The sequence below is a fragment of the Plectropomus leopardus genome, chromosome 5 (assembly GCF_008729295.1).
Source record: "Plectropomus leopardus isolate mb chromosome 5, YSFRI_Pleo_2.0, whole genome shotgun sequence".
Taxonomy (NCBI): Eukaryota; Metazoa; Chordata; class Actinopteri; order Perciformes; family Serranidae; genus Plectropomus; species Plectropomus leopardus.
Window position 1 is genome coordinate 6,111,130 of NC_056467.1, and position 19,368 is coordinate 6,130,497.

At 38.2% G+C, this 19,368-nt stretch overlaps 2 protein-coding genes across 3 annotated transcripts; one reads left to right on the top strand and one right to left on the bottom strand.

Moving 5' to 3' along the window:
• Window positions 1-632: 632 nt before the first annotated feature.
• Window positions 633-8,410, bottom strand: nop53 (NOP53 ribosome biogenesis factor). 2 transcript variants are annotated; one of them, XM_042486785.1, is made up of 12 exons: window positions 8,181-8,410; window positions 6,720-6,793; window positions 6,424-6,526; window positions 4,662-4,864; window positions 3,876-3,931; window positions 3,665-3,760; window positions 3,273-3,374; window positions 3,013-3,180; window positions 2,052-2,227; window positions 1,492-1,558; window positions 1,005-1,081; window positions 633-884 (listed from the first exon to the last, which is right to left on the bottom strand). In XM_042486785.1, exons 1-12 carry the CDS (start codon window positions 8,384-8,386, stop codon window positions 824-826), a joined length of 1,389 nt encoding a protein of 462 aa, XP_042342719.1. In that variant the 5' UTR covers window positions 8,387-8,410; the 3' UTR covers window positions 633-823. The 2 variants fall into 2 exon arrangements, with proteins under 2 accessions (XP_042342719.1, XP_042342718.1); XM_042486784.1 differs by having other exon boundaries at window positions 6,424-6,523; window positions 8,181-8,409.
• A 569-nt stretch (window positions 8,411-8,979) lies between these two features.
• LOC121943380 (histone H3-like centromeric protein CSE4) lies at window positions 8,980-18,560 on the top strand. The gene is made up of 7 exons (XM_042486904.1): window positions 8,980-9,078; window positions 9,991-10,134; window positions 11,398-11,551; window positions 12,125-12,250; window positions 16,432-16,571; window positions 17,374-17,527; window positions 18,344-18,560. Exons 2-7 carry the CDS (start codon window positions 10,007-10,009, stop codon window positions 18,470-18,472), a joined length of 831 nt encoding a protein of 276 aa, XP_042342838.1. The 5' UTR covers window positions 8,980-9,078; window positions 9,991-10,006; the 3' UTR covers window positions 18,473-18,560.
• Window positions 18,561-19,368: the final 808 nt, after the last annotated feature.

A 19,368-nucleotide genomic window follows, 5' to 3' on the forward strand; every position in this document is an offset into this window, starting at 1 on the left:
GGAGAAGCGTCTTTTAATCTATCTTTTAATTTACTTTTATGGTCTCCATTGTGTTTAGTTCTATTTCTGGTACTATTATTTCTGTGTTTACTGCCAATATTCTTTGAATCATATTTGCCTCATTTGCATGAGTTATTTTTGTTTTATAATTGTTTCTTTCTTGTTTATTTCTGCTTAAAATGTTCATCTGGCCTCACTTCAGCATTATTGTATCTCCTATAGTCATGTTGCCTCTATAAGAAACTTGTTTCTGATTTTGTTTGTTTGTCAAAGCATCAACAAAAATGTTGCATCTACATTTTTGCTCAGCATGTTACAAGGTTTACACGTTTGACATTGCAGCAATCTTGAGAAATGTCAGGCGTACTGACAGCTGACATAAATCTGACTAATATCAGTAGATAGTAATGTTTCACATGTCTGACCCTGTTATTAACCTAAGCTGTAAGTCTCATGTATGAGCAGAGTAGTGACACACTGACACTTGGCCTCAGCAGACCAACCTCTAATATAAACCCTCAGAAAACCTTTTCCTGATAGAGGTCATATTACATAACACACACTCAAACGTTGTGTAAAAAGTGATATTAAACATGCAACACATGTAGAGGAAATGCACCATTGACAGCCAACACATTTCAAATATGTTTTTATATAATTGATGTGACATATTAATTAGTTAACAGTTGTAAATGGTCTGAAAGGGTCAAACAGGCCCTCAACGCTCATCAAGTCGTATATACACAGTTCCATTATGTTGCGTTTGTGGCTTTAAAATGCTTCCAGGCGTCTTGTGTTCGGTTCCTGTGGTCCAGGGTCAGCACTAAGTGATCTCTCTAAAAGCCCTCTTCTCCACATATTTCAGCTTGAGTCGCCTCTTGAACCTAAGAGAAGGGGGAGGGTGGGAACAGACATTTTAAAATCAATAAACACCTAATGAATCTGTGTATCACCGAGAGCCTTTGAGATGTTACGTAACACTGAGGCAGAGCAGAGGTCCTTACTTGGCTCTTTCTCTGGGTTCGATCAGGTTCCTCTTCTGCAGACTCTTGAAGCGGTCCTTGAGGACGCTGCCCTCTGGCTGCAGAGACAAGGCATTGCAGCAGATGAGTGGGAGACAAGCCCAGACAAATCCATGTGAGACAAATGTCACTCTGCATTGACTCAATTCCCACCCAAATTATAAAACCCTGTCCACAGCACAAAGACTGATTTAAGTCTTATTCAGGGACATAATGGCAGGAGATAAGACGCAAATGCCAGGAATTTCCACTGGCAATTAGATCATATAAACTGTAATGATCCCTGCAGGGGAAAGTGGGTCGTCGCAGTATTAGAGAATAGGATAAAGCTTAGAATAAGACAATACAGTGCTGAAGATAATACACCAACTCAATGAACTAAAACTCATTACAGATAAAGACTTTGTGTCCTTACTGGCAAAGGTCGCAATGGATGAGTGAGCAAAAATTGTGAGAAATATTGTCGTACCTTGAGTTGTCGCAGGGAGCCGGCCAGCTCGTCACTCAACTTAACCTCCATGTCCTGAGCCTGAAACCTGCAAATAATGACCAACATGTTTAAAAGTAGGGAACATAAGTAGATCTATCCACATAATAAATAAATTGGTACCAAAATCTATAATTTGATGTTGGATTGGCAGTGGACAACAAACAAAAGGCAATTAAAATGAATCCGTTCACTTTGTTTTTGTTATATTTTAGCTCTTTTGTGGCAGGGGAACAAAGAAATCTTCATTATTAAAAAAATGTATAACTGAACTGTTTTAGAGTCATTAAGCCCTTCAATACACTATTTTTGACTGAGCAAAAATTAAATCATACAAATCTTTTATTTGCTCTGAAATATGCAAAAACATTGATATTTTTTTCCTTCAAACAGCTGTATTGAGTTAAGTTTCTCACCATAAACTAAATTTTACATTACATTGGAACAAATCGTGAGAATGTAATAAGTTACTTTCACGTAATACTTATTGTTAGCTCTTGAACACATGGAGTCAGGTGTGAGGAAGGACTTTAGGAGCGTACTTGAGTTTGCCGAGGCGTCTGGGCTGAGCTTTCTGGGCCTCCTGCTTGGCCTTGCGCTGCGTCTGTTTGGCCTTGGTCTTCTGTTCCTGCTCTTTGATGGAGGACTTTATGGAGCGCAGCTGGAAGAGCTGCTGCCGCTGGTCAGTCTGCCGTTTGCTCGCCAGTCGCCGTTGTTCCTGAGGTGGGAAGAGGGAGGGAAACACTGAGGTGAATTATCGTTAGTGGAGCAACAACACTATGGCAACTTTTCGACAGTACTTGCTGGAAGCCGTGACAATTAACACTTTTACATGTTGCAACATTGTTTCATTTTGAATAGTTAAGTAGTTTGGGGATCCATCTGAAAATAAAAAGCACCCTTTTAGTTTCGTTTTTTAAAGAATATGTGTCGCTAAACATCCAAAAACGGAAGCTCTGTTATATCAAACCTGTCTCTGAAAAGTTGAGATGGTAGCTCTGTGACTTTTGATTATTTTCATTAATATGCTGATTATTATTGATTTAATGTTTAATCTATGAAATGCTTAAAAAGAGTGAAAAACTCCAACACATCTGAGAACCAGTAAAGGTTTTTTTTTGCTTAAAAAAAACCCAAAAACTGAACATTGATTAACCAATTATCAAACTAGTTGCTACTAAGACTTCTATAAACAAATAAATTAATCAACTGATTGTATTAGAGTCCATTGCTTCAGATACAAAACCTGATATGAATAAATGCGATACCAGTTAATCAGCTAAATAAATCTTGCTTTGTTCGGTTTGCGAACATATGAGATTTCTGTGAAAAGAAACTTAGATTATAATTGTATTCACAGCTGCTATCACACCACTGACATCTCTAAGGAGACGATGAAAACTGCATATGAATGTGTGCCATTACTTGTATAGAATTTACTGAACTAAAATATTTCTGAAGTAAACACCTTTAAAATAATTTCAGCTGAAATGGTGCATGTACCTTAATTTTCTCTGCCCTCTCTTTCTTCCTCTGTCTCTCAGTTTTCTTCTCCGCCTGTGCGATTGCTCCCACCGCCACACCCTCCTCTTCCTCATTAGGAGCCGCTGCTTCTTCACCTTCATCCTCTTCCTCCACCAGACCCTCCACCTGTTCTTTGAAGATGGTCTCCTGCAGAACACACAAACACAGGTGAGATCGAATTAAAGAATTAGTTGAGAATAAACCGAAGGTGATGGACGAGCTGGAATATTCGCCTGCACCTCTGTTGCTATGTGTTCCTTGTTGACAGCCAGCTGTCTCTCTATCTTGTCTTCTTCTTTTTGTTTCTTGACTTCCACCTCATGTGCGTCCTTCAGCAGGGCCTGTGTTCACAGAGAGAGACATTAACAATCAGTCAAACTTCCAAAAGAATATGTTTGTCAGCCTGTTTTAATGACCTGCCCTGACTAACCTTTTATCAGAACATTAATCTGCGTAAATGAACTGCTTTTGTACTAGATTAACTCAAACACAAGTGAGAATATATAAAAATAGTCATACAAAGGTTGTGCGAGCTTCAGCATCATCCTCTGATTTAAACGGCCGTACACTCCCGATGCTGACGCTCAGGCTGTTAGTGAGTCAGTCGGTGGGCTGTAGAGTTGTTACATACCTGATGGGAGAAGAAGTCGGGGTTGTAGGATCCTCCAGGAGCGATCACCTCCACAGCAGGAAGCACAGACGGCTTCTCATTCAGCTTCTCTGGACGCTGACAAAACAGACACAAACCACCACTCATAAAATATTAGCCCTCTGCCGGCAGCTCATTAAATTTAATCTAACCTGTCACTTAAATCTTTCTCACAAAAAAAAAAAGTTCTCACCTTGACGAGCTTCTTGCCCGTCTGTTGAAGGTACCAGGGGTCGGCTGTATCTTTGGCTACATGAAAAAGAAAAACTGTTTCAAATAATTTACTATTTACATTTGCTAAAGACAGCTGATCGGGATTTGACAGCAAACATGAGTTCAGAAGGCCACATTTTTAAATGTATGTTGTAGCAAATCTGTGATTAAATTTAGATTTGTGCAGCTGCCGGAAAGATTGAGCTCTTAAAGCAAAAGATAAGACAGATTTTGATATTTCCATTGGCCACTTCTATACTTAGTAGTGACCTAAATTGGCATTTCACATGGGTACGTTAGGCCTGATGTATTGCAATAAACACTCAAACCAATTCAGAAAATAAAACCCTGCTGGTTTCCTCTTTTGGATTCCCCTCATCGCCATCAGCCAGCAGAGACAAAAGGCTTACGCATCCACTCGCCCACATCTCAGACTCTGATCACATCTGCCCTGATATCTTAAGTCTTATTATTGATTAACGATTTATTGCTACTATAAAATATTTGGACAGTCGGACCTTAAAATTAACTCCATACTTCCACATGTGTACCCTCAGATCCCAGGTGACCGTTCACACAACAGTCCCCTGAGCTCCTGCGTGCTGTCTGCACATTTCCATGATGGAAATACTGGAAGCGCAAGGATGAGATCATCACTGGACAAACACATGTGTATCGCACACGCGCGCGCGCGCGCGCGCGCACACACACACACACACACACACACACACACACACACACACACACACACAGAGAGAGCACTCACACTCTTGTCCCCATATGTCGTAGTATTCTCTTTCTGGGTTGTTGTTGGCCTCTGTCACAGCCTTCTTGGCCGTCTTTTCGGCAGGCCGCCTGTTTAACAGCTGTTTCTGCCTCCGTGGTACCACGCCTTTGGCTGCCAGCTGCTCGGCCTTCTGGGCGATGCGACGGAGTTTCTTGGCATTGGGTTGCTGATAGGCCAGCACACTGGGGGGGCAGAAGAGATGATCGGTTGATTAATTGAGGAGGTATACCACAGGTAAAACATGGAGCTGAAGCCTGTTCGGGCCTGTTTGATTTGACACCGTCTACTTCATTATGTGAGTTTGTGTATCCTCAGATCCCAGGACACCGTTCACACAACCGTCTCCTGAGCTCCTGCATGTTGTCTTCACATTCCCACGAAGGAAATACTGGGAGCGCAAGGATGAGATCATCACAGGACACACACACTCCTCAACTAACGTGAGGCTAATTTTACTCCAGGACCCGAGTTTTTCGCCACAGCGCCATCTACCGAATTGGACAACCCTTTTGGAGATAAAGGGAGCACGACCGAGTACGACGACGGACAACAAATAAGTGTGAGTACTGAAAGTAAATAAAGTTTTATTTGTTTGACGTTATAAACAAGTCCATTGCCTTGAACTGGAGAGGAAAATTAACGTCAGCTTAACAAAGTGTGCAATAAGTTTGTGTAACGTTAGCTAAGTATAATAAGTTTATGACATTCTGCTGCAGCAAAATAGTCAATAAGTCAACATTTGTCAAAAAATATGTTGACTTATTGACTATAATTAATTAAATATATTATATATATATATACACATTTCTAAATCACCCGCTTTAACAGATACAAGGAGTCGACTGATATTGTTTTTTCAGGGCCTTACCGATTATTAGTAGTTAATGAGACCAATAACAGGTATTTGGAACCGATATGCATTTACAATAAAAACGAAAATCTTTGTCAATATTTAGAATTTAGAATATAGCAAACTCCAACATAAACCTTTGTTTAAATGCCTTCAGCAAATGATAAATCAAAACTGAGACTTTTAACATCATATACAGCAAGTTCCCATTAACTCTTTCTATAAAGTCAAGTGAAAATTTGAATAAAAAAATGATAATAAATAAAAATAGCTCCCCAACATTTTACAAAGTTAAAGTTTCTCCCATGCTGACACTTTATAAAACACTGATACAGATTATCTGAAAAATGCCAAATATTAGCCCAGATATTTAATCTGTTGACTCCTAACAGATACATATATGAGGTTCGCGATCATTTACAAACAGACATTGGGAACTTCTTCTCCCAGTCAGGTCAGAGACATAAATCAACACTATGAAAACCACACAGACACTTTATCTTTATAATTATAGGTGTCACTCCAATAAATTCAGCACGTAAATAAGTGACTGACACTCCCAGGTATAGCTATTATTAAGATATGCGCACTCACATACCCTTGAATTTTGATAAATGTCATCTAATTTAAGGTTGTGGAGCACAAAAAAGGTCTGTGGGTTGGTCAGAAATAAATTGGCAATATAAAAAATGTCATAATCTGCTGTTTAATTCAGCTTGTTCAACATAAATGATTTTTTTTAATATCACTGTTCCCACATACTGAACTACGGAGCTGATTTACGTATACGGCAAACTACTCAAGAATCCTGACAAAGTATTTGAAGTTAAGCGTGCTGAATCCAGCCAGAGAATAAGGGTGAAGCACAAAGGTGCTGTGAGCGATACTCACTCTTTAGGTGGTGGAACGAGGGAGTCGTGCTGCAGGATTAGGTCTATCCTCAGAGGACGCTGTGTTTTCCCTTTCCTCTTCTTCCCCTCGACAGGCTCTGCTGCTTCACAGAGAAATACAGATTTTAACTCAGCATCGGGCACACACTTACAGACAGGCGGTCAAAAAACAGCTTTCAAAAAGAAACAAACAACTGTTTAAAAAACAACTATCACCGGTCAGTTTGCTCCGGGAAAAGCACGACCCAGCTGAAGCCCCAAGAACATTTCGAGTCAGTTATGTAATTGCATATTTACCCTCCTGTTCAGCTTTCTTTGGTTTTACATCCAAAAAGAACAAACTGTCGTCAGACTTCTCAGACAGCAGACCCCTGAAATACAAACAGATCACATTTTATTGGCAAAAATATTGATTTATTGCTTTTCCGATACTCATTTTCGGCAGTATCGATACACCAGCTGGTTTTTTTCTTGCTCTCTGTCAGTGTAAATGTTCATTAGTCATTTTGCTTTGTCCATGGGTGCATTATTATATTTATCTTTTCATTAACATTTTATATTGCATCTCCTTATTGATGTTCCCTCTGGTTTCAAAAATGGTATAAAATATCTATATTTTTTCGAGGTACTGTATCATAAATCGTTATTTCAGTATCATGAAAACACTACTATATACTACTATAGACTTAAAATTGAAAACTCTGCTCATTCAAACAATACTTCACGATGGCGATTATAAAAATTATTTTGGAGTCGCTGCTTCAAAGTAAATGAAACATTTGTGGCATAAATTAACCGGCATTAGTACAATCTATTTATTTCGTTTTATCTTCCACATGGGCATCAAAGTGAGCACCTTTGCGGCGCTTCTCCCCCAAACACGGGGCTATCTCAGTTTACAAGAACTGGAAAGACAGAGAAGCTGCAAATCCTAAATTTGGGGATAAAATATGCAGAGGTTTGCAAATTATTTACAAAAAAATCTGCCTCTGACATAAACTGTTTTAGGATTACTGTCAAAGAAAGTGTCCACGTGGGAGGAACTTCAACATCAAATCAAGTTTCATCATGTTTTCATCCAGTTGGGTTTAAATCTAAAACCTAATAACCATTAGAATAGAATAGAATAGAATATGTCTTTATTGTGATGTCAAGTACAACTAAATTGAAATGCTATCCTTACAGTATAAACGGGTAAAAAGACTGAAATAAATAATTTAAAACAATTTAGGAGACACATCACACACACATTCACATTCTGCAGGCATTGCACATCCATATCATATTAAGGTTATTTATAGAGTAAGAAAATTGACAAAAGAATGAAAAGTTCGTGTTAAAATCTACTGTCATAAATTACTATGGAGTCATGTATTTTTGGACAGAAATATTACAATATTATATAATCTGTAAAACCAATATCGGTTGACCCTTTCTTGTCCGAAAAACGAGCAGTCAGCTTTAGCAGTAGTTGAGTAAACTGTTTATTTTACACATAAACTTCATTTTGAGACCACAGATTGCGTATAATGATCTTTATATGCTGTTATGTTTAGTTTTTGTTAATAATAACATTATAAAGACGCAGCGTTTTAAGCATCAGATGCCCGACAGACGACCACAGTCACGAGACCATAAACGGTAAAATAACAACTCCTGCGTCATAATTAACTTAATTTTGGAGACATCTGGTGAGGTTTTTGTGTAACATAAAGTTCACACTGTTCGTGCTTCCTACATTTCTCAAAGTGGACTCACCCTGTGGTCCTCTCCTGGTGCCTGACGTCCTCCAAAAACCCGTCTACATCTGTAATATCGCTGTGTTTGTTCCAGTTCTTTTTCTTATTCTTGTTCACGCGTTTTCTCCGGCTGCTGCCTGAAACCTCACCGTCTGAAGTGGACTTTAAATTTAGAAAACCTGGCTGAGAAGCCACCACGCGTTTCAGCCTCCTGGCCGTCGCCATGTTGGATGACTGTAGAAACACATTTCTTCTTCTTTTGTTCTTAATAGGGCTGAATGCACGCGGGCAGCGCCCCCTGCTGCACCGACAGTGTAAATACTGTAAAATCTAATGTGGATAAAAGTAACTTTTATTTATTTATTTTAATTCACTGAATACTTTATAAGGTTATGATGATTATTTGTATTAATAAATGTGAAGTGGATACATAAACATTTTTTGCGCGATACTCAGAAAGATTGAGTATTGTGTTTGTTTTAAGTTATATATTTTTTATATTAATTACATAAAAATCAAATTAGAACTTAATATATTATTAAACGTCTAAGAGAATGAATGTCAGCCAGTTAATACCCAGTCTCGGTTACTAAAAGTGCTTTAGGTCCCTTTTTTCTGTTCAGGTAAAACATAAAAAAGTAATTATAATAAACTAACAAAAGCGTGAATAATTACGATTGAGAAAACTTGTTGCTCGACATTGCGCGTGAGTGTGGTCGTGCAATTGTTTGTCATGTTGCAGCGTGTATGTAATGTGTTTGTCCCAAGTGCATGATGGGAAACGTGTCTCCTGTTGCTCTCCTATGTTCTTTTTCCTTTTTTTTCCTCCCTTCATTTTATAGCGAGAACAACGCTTTAGAGACTCAAGAACACATTCCCATTTTTCAGCTGCAAAAAAAATCGCCAAGTTTTAAAAGGTGAGTATCAGCATTTTATTAAAACTCCAATCTATCATTTCGTGTGGTGTTAATTCTCGGATGGACGTGTTTTTTCGTTTATTTTCGGTGAAAAAGAAAACGCAGAGCAGTCGAGCTATTATCTGCCTGCTCGGGGAGTCGGAGACCTAAAAAGCACTTGTGATCCGGTCAAATTTGACTCGGAAATGCGCCTAAAGTGAGGGGTCATCTGACAAAATATTGTTCATCAACTGATCCGCTGACATGTCTAGTGTCGTCTTCAAAAAGTATATTGCACTTTAACTCGGCGGTTTTTATAATCTTTCGTCGTTTTTGTCATCAACCTCTTCGTTTGCTACACCGATTTTTCCTTCCCGTTTACATTCTTCCAGCCAGCAGCCAGCCATCATGTTTAGGTGTGCTCGTTTATGGAGACAGGGCAGCCAGGGTGGGCGGGGTCGCCTAGATTTCTTCCAAAATAGCTCATTCTGAATAAAAAATCAAGGCTTGAGTACAACCGGGGAGCCCTGTATGAAGAAACGAACAAACCCAGGCGCAGTACGCAAGGGGCGGGGTTTGTCTTGCCGTCATCAAGTTGTGATTGGTGAGAACGTTCACAACATCCCGCCTCTCTGGCTCTTTTATGAGTTGTGATTGGTTTACATGATAAAGAGCTCTGGTGTGATTCGCTGCCTTCGCTGTCCTTTAAACTACAATCATTACATAAGCGGCCTCAGATATTATCTAAAAAAAACCACAAACCCAACTGAACAGGAGAGTTTATGTTAGTATACAATTATGAAATCATTAAGCATTTTTTTCTTTTTCATTTTTTATTTTTCACATTCTGTGCCCTTCTAAGCTATTTTGTTACACATGCTTAAAATGTATGGTAGTCACTTTACTAAAGCAAGCTTTTTCTTGTCCCCTCAGGTGACCTCAAGTAGCCATGGCCCGTACCAAGCAGACTGCCCGTAAGTCCACTGGAGGCAAAGCCCCACGTAAACAGCTGGCCACGAAGGCCGCTCGCAAGAGCGCCCCTTCCACTGGTGGGGTCAAGAAGCCCCATCGTTACAGGTGAGACCCACACAAAAACTGCTCATACACAAGAGTTTTCACAAGAGAAATCATGGAAAGTTATGTCTTTACAACCAAAGGGACAAAATTACACACAGTTCCCACCATCATTAAATTCCTGGAAATGTTGCAAAATAAGAAAAATTATTTTCCAGGCCTTGAGCTGATAATTAAAATCCTATTTGTAACGTTATATGAAATCTATTACTTTTTTTACAAATTTAAAATCTAGAGCTGCGCTCCATTACAGCTAAAACGTCAGTAAGAGTAAGTATGATGACAGTTGGTGGCAGGAATGTCTGACTTTCACAGAGTCATGAAAAATGAGTAACATAACATGGAAAAGTTACACAAACATTTTAAAAAGTCATTGGTCACAATGTGTGACCAACAAAAACAGCTCATACACAAGAGTTTCCACAAGTTCACAACTCACAACTCACAGTCAGAAATCATTGAAAAAATATGTCTATACAATCAAGGGGACAAAATTATACAGGGTTTTCACTGTCATGCAATTCCTGGAAAAGTTGTGAAATTCTTTTCCAGGCCTGGTAATGATTTTGAATCAACAGACATTATTACGTAGTTACACATATATGTATTTTTTAAATATTTTTTCAAAAAAATTTGTTCCTCAGAATCCTGAAACATGTTTTAAATTATGCAAAATACTTTCAATTTTTTACAAATTTAAAATACAGTGCTGCGCTCCATGACAGCTGAAACGCCAGTAATATCAGGTAATATCACACTAAGAGCGCCGCTTTCACTGGTGTGGTCAAGAAGCCCCATTGTTACAGGTGAGACCGACAAAAACTGCATTTTTGGGGACTATATAAATATATATATATATATATATATATATATATATATATATATATAGTTAGAGGATATATTCTACAGTTGATATAGTACATTAAAACTCAACTGACTGAATTCAGTAGTTTTCCTCTCAGGAAACTCCTTGGGGATGTATTTTAGCTCTGATATTAATACGGTAAACTTTATTAACACTTTTTTATCACAAAACACCGTAGGCTATACATATTGTGCATTTCGACTTTGCAATTGAATGTTGAACTAATAACAAGAGTCTGAGACGGGACAGGATTTCAGCTCCACTCACCTTTCAAAGGTGCCAGGGTGAGAGGAAAGTAAGATTTCTGTTGAAGTTCAAGAGGGACGACATGAGTTTAGTGCAAAAGCAGGTCTCTCTTCTCAAATTCTAAACACGTTAATGTTTGCGTGTCTCTCCTCCAGGCCCGGTACCGTGGCTCTGCGTGAGATCCGTCGTTATCAGAAGTCCACTGAGCTGCTGATCCGCAAGCTGCCCTTCCAGCGTCTGGTGAGAGAAATCGCCCAGGACTTCAAGACTGATCTGCGTTTCCAGAGCGCAGCCATCGGAGCTCTGCAGGTCTGTAGCTCCCGCTGTGTATAAAATAACTTTAAATTGAAAAAAAAAATCCCATCATTCCAACTAAAAATAAATGTTTGACTGCCATCTGCAGGAGGCCAGCGAGGCCTACCTGGTGGGTCTGTTTGAGGACCAATTTTGGTTACAGGAAAATCAGTCTTGAATTTCATTTTTGTGTCATTGAAAAAATAAAAGACTTAAATTCCACTTGCTGTAAGCTACAGGAACCCTGTGTTCACTTTACTGTATTGTATTCATGTACAGTTAAAGCTCAATTATTTTAAAGTGAAGCTGCAAGCACACTGAAAACAAAAAAACATTTTAAAAATACCATTGATGTGAAATTATTCCAACGATACATCCACATACACTGTGATAATAACATTCTGTAGACGCAGGGATTAATGGCTACTTTTATTATTATAAGACAGATAATCTGTTGATTGTTTTTGCTACTAAATAAATGGCCAATCAAAGGAAATTTGTCATAATATATTACCAAACTGATCAATCAATCAGCTCATCATTTTAGCTCTGTTAACATCTGTTACGTTTCCTGTTTTCCCTCTGCAGGAGGCCAGCGAGGCCTACCTGGTGGGTCTGTTTGAGGACACCAACCTGTGCGCCATCCACGCCAAGCGTGTCACCATCATGCCCAAAGACATCCAGCTGGCGCGTCGTATCCGCGGGGAGCGTGCTTAAAATGTTTTCTGGTTTGTTATATGCTGTCCTCTTGTTCCGTCACCACTCTTTCCACCCTTTTCCTTCCTCTATACTTAGTTTGTAGTTTGGTTTGAGGTCCTATATATATATCATATGATTGTGATAACCGTAAAAACGTGTGATCATGTCTTCTTTGGTGCTACTAGTAGCAGAGTTTCCTTAGAAATATCTTCCTGTATGTTTGAAACTTTGAATCACTTCTAACTAGCTAGCTCACAGGAACGCTTGTTATCTCAGTGCGTAAGGTGCTTTTGCAAGCACAATAGTGTGCGACATGAAACGGGAATAGGAAATAGCGTTAAGGTTAAGACATTTTCATCTTCAGACGGACATATACATTGATATAATGGGTCTTCTGATTTTTTTTTCTTTTTTTTTAAATAGAGATTTGTTGTAAAAGTAGTGATTTTTTTTTCTTTTTTCTTTTTTTTACAATAATGGTGTATTTCTACTGTTAGTGTTTAATGTATCAAAATACAAAAGTTTGATTCTGGTTGTCAGTTAGAAACGTCATTGTGCTATGATGACACTGCAATTTTCAGCAGAACACAAGCGGCATATATGTAGCAGAACAATGGTGATCATATTTTGATTTTCAGCCACGTTGTAACGTATGTCCAGGTAATGTTTTGACTTTTTTGTTCCTCTCTCAGGTTGATATGATAACCTATTTTTTTTCTACGGTGTTTTTGATTTTTGTTTTCATTTTTAAAAACAAAATATTTGTACTCTGGAATTCACATACAAACATAATAAAGATTCTTGTGGTTAAATAATCAGCACGAGTGAATATCTGCGTTGAAATACTATTAATATTTAAGCAGAAACAGTCAGTCGATGGATAGAAAATTTATCTGCAATTACTTTGATAATCTAATGTCACTTTTCAAGCAAATGTCAAACACTCCTTAATCCTGTGATTTCAATCATGATGATTTTACCATTATCTTAACCTGAGTTTTGGCAATTTGAATTCACCTTGGACATTAGGATAGTGTGATGGCCATTTTTCACAAATATCTGACATTATAGAGATCGAACAATTCATGAATAATCTGTGGATTAATCAATAAAAGTAAATAAAAGTTATGGCACTAATCCACATTATTTTGCATACATTTAGTACATCTCTATTCTAGCACATCCTTTTAAAATGAGATGCAGTTGAGGTGCCTGATGAGTGATAATAAAATCAAAAGCAGGGAAATATATTCACAGAATTCTTTAATTGTCCATTAAATAAAAAAAAACTTTTTTGTAAGCAAAAAGTGTGTTTTTAAATTCATAAGACACATGTACAGGTCACCAGACAATCATCGTGTCTGTTAGGGTTCATAATTTCTTGAAAAAACAGAGTCACTTCTAAATAGACTATTAACAGTTGTCATGTTATTGTTAACCAATGCAGCACTTTCAAACTCAAAACACTGAAAACAAATATGAACACACAGGGGTTTACCTTATATAATAAAGCTATAACATTTGCATACATTAACAGTTTTAGTTTATTTTTTATTCTATATTTAAGTCTGATATTGTTTTATGATACATATGTAGATCTGTTTTTTGAAAACTGCTCATGAGGGCAATTTTAGTAATGTACTTTTCTGTAGTTTTATTTTTGCATCACTTTATATCATGTGTCTTTTCTTCTTATACAATTTTATATTATCATGTCATTGTGTTGTATATTTGTTGATGACAGATGAAATTACCTACATTAATATTTAAAACTTAATGTGGTCCCTTTAAAATAAAATATAACAAAACAAACAAATAAATAAAACTTCGAGTTATACATGTAAAATCTAGCTAAAATAAGCAGATTAATTATATACTGCTCATTCTTGGTTCAGTTTTGATCTTTGAATATCAGGGAAATATTATTATTATTTATTTAATTTTACCAGCTGTTTTTTATTTCTGAAGGCAGGACAGGTACAGCATTTAACGCGCTTACAAATAACAGAACCACCCAAAAAATAAATAAATAAATAAAGGGGAAAAAAGAAAGCAAGAAATGTCTTTTTTGAGATCCGGGTGGGGAAAAAGTGCGACTAACTTTTACAGGCCAAAATTCAAACTTTCGGTTTGGTCACGCTCATAATGAAATTAAAGGAAAGAACAGACTGTAAACACTCGGAACCGCTGCATCAGTATTTCCTGTTTACCATTTAAACTGTAACTTCTCCGATAAACACTGATAACACGCAGCCAAACTAATCACCGCTGACAATAACGTGTGTGTTACACCGATAACAGTGACCGGACTAAATGGTGTAAATACTGTTGCATTGTGGGACACATGATTGACGCGGCGGCCATTTTCCCGCTGGACGCTGCTTCCCATTGTGGATACGAAGAAGAAAATACAGACAAGCGAAACATTTCTCGTCACTTCTACTCACTTTTCTTCCCCGGTAAGCTTTTCGAAATGTTTCAAAGTGCTTGCGAATGAACTTTGGATTTTAAAGTTGTATTTTCTTTCCTATTTTGGGCGCAATTATCAGCGAAAAACCTTTTATTTCGTCGTGTGGTAAAATAACAAACACGGCTGTCGAAGCGACGGTGAAATGCAGTCTTTTCTGCTGCCGTTGAGATGAGGGGAAATTCGGTTTCAAATTATGCGCCGGTTCAGCTCGGTTCTACGCAGCCGTTAGGGACCGTTCAGCCCCGCTAAGCCTCATTATGAGTTCCTTGACATGTCTTCTGTGTTGTTCTCTTGTTTCTCGACACACTAGTACAGCGGTTATTTGTAAAATTGAAGTTGTTTTTGTGCTACTCCTTTGCTCTTCTGCCCTCGGTCTTTATCCCGTTTGCGCATCAAACCGCCGCCATCATCAGAGCGGGGTAGGCGGACCTAGCAACAGTGGAAGGCAGTTGTAGAGCCCGCCCACTTTGAAGGCTGTGCACGCTGATTGGCTCCTACGTTGTGTTTTTAGTTACGTATTAGTCTATCAGCCAATAGTGTCGTCGTTTGTCTTTGATTGATGTTACCCGGGCCGATTGCGATAGACTGTCTTGTATGTTTACTTGCCCAAAAAGTTAACTTAATTCAAGTTTTCATTGTTCCATAATAAAATAATATTTATAATTATGTGCATTTGAGTGCTGTCACTTCAAGTGTAGGAGTCTCAACCCACAAAAAAAAATACACTAATAAACATAACATTTTACTTTTTGTCTGTTACTATGTTTGCATTTCTTTCTTAGTATAAAGAATTGAAATTTATTTTGAACATGTGAAAAAAGGAAAGGAAAGAATGACCACATAAACATACACAAACATACAGACAAAATAGGTGGGAAGAAGTGCAAACTTATTAAATCCCAATCCTTCTCCATCAGTTATTGAATTATAATTGCCTCGCTTCCATTTTTAAATAATTTGAATTTTCTTGAACTATAGAAACCATGGAAACTTTATATAAACTATATAGACCATATATAATTATGTAGAATTATTCGCGTTGTTGTTTTTGTTACATTTAAATATATTTATAAACTATACAGATCATATATAACTATGTGAACACATCTACATTGGTTTTTACAGAAAAAAGAAAAGTTAGAAAAAGGAATAATACAATAAATACAATAAAATAATTATTTACAGAATAATCCCTGTAATCACCTGGTGATTGTCAAACCCCATGTATTTCATGAAAATTGTATCCTTGTATGTCTTTTTAAATTTGTTCATGTCTGAACATTGCTTCAGGTTAATATTTAAACTACTCCAGAATTTTACACCACAGATTAAAATACAAAAACCTTTCATAGTTGTGCTTACCCTGTGTGTTTCAAATTATATTTTCTCCTTAAATTACAATCCCTATCTCGATGACAGAAAGGCCCTTTGGACATTTGTTGGCAGTGAATTATTTTAATCTTTAAACATTATTTGTGCAGTTTGCAATTCCACAAGAACCATGCATTTTAATGATTTTGACTTTAAAAATAATGCGTTTGTGTGAACCCGATTTCCGACATTGTGAATAATTGTTATTGCTCTATTTTGGAGGATGATCAGTGAATGCAGTGAACTTTACAGAAAAGACAAGATATCAGAAAAAAGACTGAGAAGAACTCTTGACCATGAAAGGTATCGTGCATACTAAACCAAATTTTTTACCCCCTTTGTTTTTTTCAGGTGATCTTTAGTAGCCATGGCCCGTACCAAGCAGACTGCCCGTAAGTCCACTGGAGGCAAAGCCCCACGTAAACAGCTGGCCACGAAGGCCGCTCGCAAGAGCGCCCCTTCCACTGGTGGGGTCAAGAAGCCCCATCGTTACAGGTGAGACCCACAAAAACTGCTCATACACAAGAGTTTTCACAAGTTTTAGGCCAGTCAGAAATCATAAGTCATAAAAACCAAGGGACAAAATTATACACAGTTCCCACTGTCAATAAATTCCTAGAAAAGTTATGAAATTAGAAAAAAAAACTTTTCCAGATCTTGAGATGGTTTGGAATTAACTGAATGTTTTGGAAACATTTTTCTATACATAGTTTTAAATATGTTCATTAAAATCCCCAAACATGTTTAATGTTATATGAAATCTGTTCTGTTTTTTTTCACAAATTTAAAATCTGGTTCTGCGCTCCATTACAGCTAAAACGTCAGTAATTCCACATGATGACAGTCGGTGGCAGGAATGTCTGACTTACACAGACTCATGAAAGTTGAGTAAAACAACATGGAAAAGTTACAGACACATTTTGGTCACAGTGTGTGGTTACCCTGATCACAGGAAAGCAAACAGACTTTAAAATGGTGATAGAAAGGGCGCCCAGTAGCTCACCTGGTAGAGCGGGCCCCCCATGTACGAAGGCTGTGTCTTTGCCGCAGCAGCCACAGGTTCGATTCCACCTTTTACTGCATGTCATCCCTCCTCTCTCTCCCCCTTTCACACTATCTGTCCTACCAGATAAAGGGAAAATCCCCCAAAAACATAACCTTTAAAAAATGTTAATAGGAGTCAAAGGAGTGCAACTTATTCTCAAACTCTAGATTGTAAACTCTTTCTAAAAAGCCGTAACAATTTAAGTTGCCCATATCCTCCGCACATAATAAAATGTTTTCATATATTGGGAAGGCCCGGTACCGTGGCTCTGCGTGAGATCCGTCGTTATCAGAAGTCCACTGAGCTGCTGATCCGCAAGCTGCCCTTCCAGCGTCTGGTGAGAGAAATCGCCCAGGACTTCAAGACTGATCTGCGTTTCCAGAGCGCAGCCATCGGAGCTCTGCAGGTCTGTGTTACAAACAAATCCACACTGTGCAGTTCAAGTTGGCTAATGATTGTTAGTTTGTTAATCCCAAATGTACCGAGGTCCCTGCTGATCCCTGAAAAGTTATAAAAGGCATTGACTTAATCAGTCTAAAAATAAGGTCTTAATTGGTCTTTATAATGTCTTAAATTAATTTTTCATAAGTCTTAGAAGTACTCAGACATACAAGGTACAATTTTATGAATCTGTCTTTCTGGCACTGCATTGTTAAATCTCAAAATAATAGGTAACTTTAAAAAAGAAAAAAAGAAATCCAGAATACCACCTGCATTGCTCTCAGCCAAAAGTCCTATTTTATATTAAAGTAAATATTTTTGCCAAAAATGCTCCGTAACCCAATTTTGGTTACAGGAAAAATCAGTCTTAAATTTCATTTTTGTGTCATTGAAAAAGTCAAAGACTTAAATTCCACTTGCTGTAAGCTGCAGGAACCCTGTGTTCACTTTACTGTATTGTATTCATGTACAGTTAAAGCTCAATTATTTTAAAGTGAAGCTGCAAGCACACTGAAAACAAAAAACCATTTTAAAAATACCATTGATGTGAAATTATTCCAACGATACATCCACATACACTGTGATAATAACATTCTGTAGACGCAGGGATTAATGGCCACTTTTATTATTATAAGACAGATAATCTGTTGATTGTTTTTGCTACTAAATAAATGCCCAATCAAAGGAAATTTGTCATAATATATTACCAAACTGATCAATCAATCAGCTCATCATTTTAGCTCTGTTAACATCTGTTATGTTTCCTGTTTTCCCTCTGCAGGAGGCCAGCGAGGCCTACCTGGTGGGTCTGTTTGAGGACACCAACCTGTGCGCCATCCACGCCAAGCGTGTCACCATCATGCCCAAAGACATCCAGCTGGCGCGTCGTATCCGCGGGGAGCGTGCTTAAACGCCTCCTCTTGGTCTTTCTCCTTCTCACCTCTTCCTGCCGTTCCTTCACCAGTCCATCTCTCCGTCCCTCTGCCCCTCACCTCCTCCCTCCCTCTCTCCCTCCCCCTCTCCCTCCCTGTGTTAGTAGTGTGTAGAGGAAAACTGATTACATTATGGATAAAGTGTATAGTCGTGTTTTTCTTAGTGCTCTTGGCAGCAGACTTCTAGGGTACTCTCTTTTTGTGCATGTACCAACTCTTTGGTGATGAGATCTCCTCAAGCACACGTCTCCCAGTTTGCACTGTTTCTAAACTGCGGGTGAGAAGTCGAGAGTTGTGGACAAAATAAGGAAAAATCATGGAGTGGAACAATGCAAAGCTGGGAGGGACAGACAGGAGGAGAGGATGGGTAAGTGTCTGCTGGGGGACTTTTGTCTCGTTCTGCAGCAGGGTGCTAGAAGAACTTACCCGGTCCTCTTCCCCTGCTCTATATCCTCCGCCAGCCTCACTCAGAAATGTGCAGAGACGACAGTGTTAGTCTCTTCTCATGACGGCCGAGGCTGTTTTCTGTCCCTGTATGTGTCTGCATGAGTGTTGGCTCTGATCACCACAGCATATTGTATACAATCCATCGGCATCTTTTGAGAAGTTGATTTATGATTTCCACATTGGCCATTGCTGTCATTCATCTTGTTAGGTTTTTTTTTTTTCCTTCCAAATGAGTCTCACGCACAGGATTTTTGTTTTTCACTTCAAACTATTTGTGGATGACATGGATAGGGGGGGATAAGGCAGATTAAAACACCTACAGAGAACAAAAACAAAAAAATACTGATTTGAGCAGATTTTTTTCTACTGAAATGTGAAGCTACTGACTCGTTTTGGCACCAAAGTTTGATCCTCTTGTAGACGCTCT

Excerpts from the sequence above, each read along its gene's own strand:
- nop53 (XM_042486785.1), bottom strand. The coding sequence starts at position 8,386 with ATGGCGACGGCCAGGAGGCTGAAACGCGTGGTGGCTTCTCAGCCAGGT. Across the intron at positions 6,794-8,180 it reads CACCAGGAGAGGACCACAGG|GGGTCTGCTGTCTGAGAAGT; the intron begins GTGAGTCCACTT and ends TTTGTATTTCAG. Across the intron at positions 3,181-3,272 it reads AGGAACACATAGCAACAGAG|GAGACCATCTTCAAAGAACA; the intron begins GTGCAGGCGAAT and ends TGTGTTCTGCAG.
- LOC121943380 (XM_042486904.1), top strand. The coding sequence starts at position 10,007 with ATGGCCCGTACCAAGCAGACTGCCCGTAAGTCCACTGGAGGCAAAGCC. Across the intron at positions 11,552-12,124 it reads CAGCCATCGGAGCTCTGCAG|GAGGCCAGCGAGGCCTACCT; the intron begins GTCTGTAGCTCC and ends TTCCCTCTGCAG. Across the intron at positions 12,251-16,431 it reads GTATCCGCGGGGAGCGTGCT|TCTTTAGTAGCCATGGCCCG; the intron begins TAAAATGTTTTC and ends TTTTTCAGGTGA.